At 44.2% G+C, this 3,105-nt stretch overlaps 1 protein-coding gene across 1 annotated transcript in view; it reads left to right on the top strand.

Annotated features, from left to right (window-relative positions):
• The first annotated feature begins 38 nt into the window (after nucleotides 1-38).
• LOC110030009 (protein HOTHEAD-like) overlaps nucleotides 39-3,105 on the top strand; it is a 3,597-nt gene continuing 530 nt past the window's right edge. The window contains 6 exon segments of the mRNA XM_020732545.1: nucleotides 39-180; nucleotides 480-888; nucleotides 890-989; nucleotides 1,140-1,673; nucleotides 2,206-2,253; nucleotides 2,288-2,805. Coding sequence (XP_020588204.1) covers nucleotides 108-180; nucleotides 480-888; nucleotides 890-989; nucleotides 1,140-1,673; nucleotides 2,206-2,253; nucleotides 2,288-2,805 — 1,682 coding nt within the window. The 5' untranslated portion in view covers nucleotides 39-107.

Genomic DNA, 3,105 nt, shown 5'->3' with positions numbered 1-3,105 from the left:
TATATATATATATATATATATATATTGTTTCTAAAAACTCTAAAATCCAGCCTCCCCTACAACTCTCTCTCTGTCTCTCTCTCTCCCTACTCTCTTTCCTGTATAGGATGGAGTTTGGTAGGCTAAGGAGTTATCTTCTGCTGTTTCTGTGCCTCGCTGGTCCCTGCAACTCTGAAATACGTATAACCCTCACCTCTATAGTTTATGCGAGTGGAAGTTTTTAGTTTCTAATAGTGATTTGGGTAATAGAGTTTATGAAAACATACCACATATTTTTTTTTATGTTTATATATCTAACACCTAAAGCTTCATATTTATACTTGTAGTATAAGTTTATGCATCGAAAAATATTTCACTTTTAAAAGGGTAATCATGAATACACAAAATTATTTGTGTATTCACTAAATATATTCATCATAGTCATGGAATTGTTAGTCTGTATCGCTCTAAAAATTTATTCACCTAAACGTTGATCGCAGCTCCAAAATACACATTCTTGAAGAATGCAACCGTAGCTCCACTCATCTCCTACTACGACTACATAATCATCGGCGGCGGAACAGCCGGGTGTCCCCTGGCGGCTACCCTCGCGGAAAACTTCAACGTCCTCCTCCTCGAACGCGGCGGATCACCTTACGGAAACAACAACATAACTAACAAATTTTCCTTCGTCGACACTCTCGCCGACCTCTCTCTGACATCGGCGTCGCAGCGATTCGTGTCCGAGGACGGCGTTATAAACGCCCGAGCACGTGTGCTCGGCGGCGGCAGCTGCCTGAACGTCGGGTTTTATACTCGAGCCAGCCTGGACTATGTTCGTCGTGCCGGGTGGGAAGACAGGCGGCTCGTTAATGAGTCTTATGGGTGGGGCGAGCGGCTGGGTGCGTTCGGGGATGTTGCAGTGGCAGTCGGCGGTGAGGGACGGTCTACTGGAGGCTGGCGTCACGCCGTACAATGGATTCACCTTTGACCACATCTACGGGACGAAGGTGCTTCTTATAAATAATTTGATGATAAATATTTTCTAGCAAGAAATTAGGGCTATAAACGAGTCGTGATTGAGCGAGCTCACTCTTGACTAGTGTTCGGCTCGTTAAAAAAAGAAAATGATCAGTTGCTCGTAACGATGTACTGTGCAGGTCGGGGGAACAATCTTCGATCGAGACGGGCACCGGCACACGGCGGCGGACCTGCTGTCGTACGCGAACCCATCACGGCTAACGGTTCTTCTACGAGCGACGGCGTCGAAGATACTGTGGAATTTGAAGGGGAGGAATAAGGCGGCGGCAAGGGGCGTGTTGTATAGGGATGAGATTGGGAGGTGGAAGAGGGCGTACGTGAAGAGAGGGGGTGAGATTGTAGTGTCTGCGGGGGCGATTGGGAGTCCGCAGTTGCTGATGCTAAGCGGCGTGGGGCCCAAAGAAGAGTTGGAGAAGTTGGGGATAAAGGTGGTGGTGGATCAGCCGATGGTGGGGAAGGGGATGTCCGATAATCCCATGAATGCTATATTTGTGCCGTCGCCGTCGCCAGTAGAGACGTCGCTGATACAGGTGGTGGGGATTACGAGGTTTGGGACTTATGTCGAGGCCATTAGCGGTCAGTTTTTGGCTAGTCTTGCTGGTGGTGGTGCGGTTCCGACGGCGGCGAGGAATTTTGGAATGTTTTCGCCTCAGGTAGCTGCGGAATTTTATGATTGATGTGGTTTCTTGCTGATATTCGGCTCATGATTTTCATGGATTCAATTTCGGGCCGACTCGATCATATCGGCTCAAATTTGAGCCAGCTTATCAGCCATTCATCATCTAAATTTATCATTGTAAATTGAGAATTGATCCTACAAACGAAAATTAATTTCACTCAAATTAATAAATAAATATAGTTGAACATTTTTTTAACTCAAAAAAGTAATTAAATAAAATCTCGTGACTTATTAAATATTTAAAATAACTTTACTTTTATTTTGTATAATTTATAATATATCATTTAAATAAAATTCGATTAATTAAAATTTATTTGATTATTTATTCAATAATATCATATTATAATTTTAATATTAATATGAATTATCAATTAATACAATTCTCTTTTATTTCTTTATTTAAATTAAATTATTTATTAACAATTACTTATATAATTTGTATCTATATTTCTAGAACATTTTAATTGGATTAATTAGCAATCACAAACATAGCCATGATATTTCAGACGGGGCAGCTCTCCACCGTTCCCCCAAAGCAGAGAACACCGGAAGCCCTTGCAAGCGCCGTGGCAGAGAACACCGGAAGCCATTGAACGCGCCGTTAAGGCCATGAACAGCCTGGATGAATCCGCCTTCCGTGGCGGCTTCATCCTCGAAAAGGTCATGGGACCGCTCTCCGCCGGCCACCTGGAGCTCAAAACCCTCAACCCCGACGACAACCCTTCCGTCACCTTCAACTACTTCAGCGACCTGCTCGACCTCCGGCGATGCGTCGATGGCCTCAAGATCATCGAGAAAGTCATAGAGTCCAAAGCCTTTGCCAAATTCAGGTACCCATTCATCACCGTAGGGGCTCTGCTTAACATGACGGCGAGCTTTCCGGCGAACCTGGTCCCGAAGCACGACAACGACTCGGTGTCTTTGGAGCAGTACTGCAAGGATACGTTGGTGACGATGTGGCATTACCATGGAGGGTGCCAGGTGGGGAGAGTTGTTGGTGGGGATTATAGAGTCTTTGGGGTTGATGGCCTCAGGGTTATCGACGGCTCCACCTTCTATGAATCGCCGGGGACCAATCCTCAGGCAACCCTCATGATGCTCGGAAGGTAAGCCTGGTCCCCGAAATTATCATCGGCATTGTGCAATAGACGAACATTCCGCCCTTTTCTTTTTAATTAATGCTTTTAATTGATTATAATTCTTTGTTGCCTCGTAGTCAATTAAATTTTTAAAATTACTACTCATATATATATATATATATATAATTGATGGTAATATTTCGAGCAAAAACGAGCTGAACATGAACAAACAAATCTTTGTCTGTGTTCGGCTCGTTAAATTAACGAACAAGCTGAACACGAGCTTCTTAACGAGCCGAACAAGAGCTGTTCGCGAACGAGCCGGTT

The sequence above is a fragment of the Phalaenopsis equestris genome, unplaced genomic scaffold (assembly GCF_001263595.1).
Source record: "Phalaenopsis equestris unplaced genomic scaffold, ASM126359v1 Scaffold000002, whole genome shotgun sequence".
Classification (NCBI taxonomy): Eukaryota; Viridiplantae; Streptophyta; class Magnoliopsida; order Asparagales; family Orchidaceae; genus Phalaenopsis; species Phalaenopsis equestris.
Note: the sequence above shows the minus strand (reverse complement) of the source record. Positions and strands in the feature narration are given on the sequence as shown.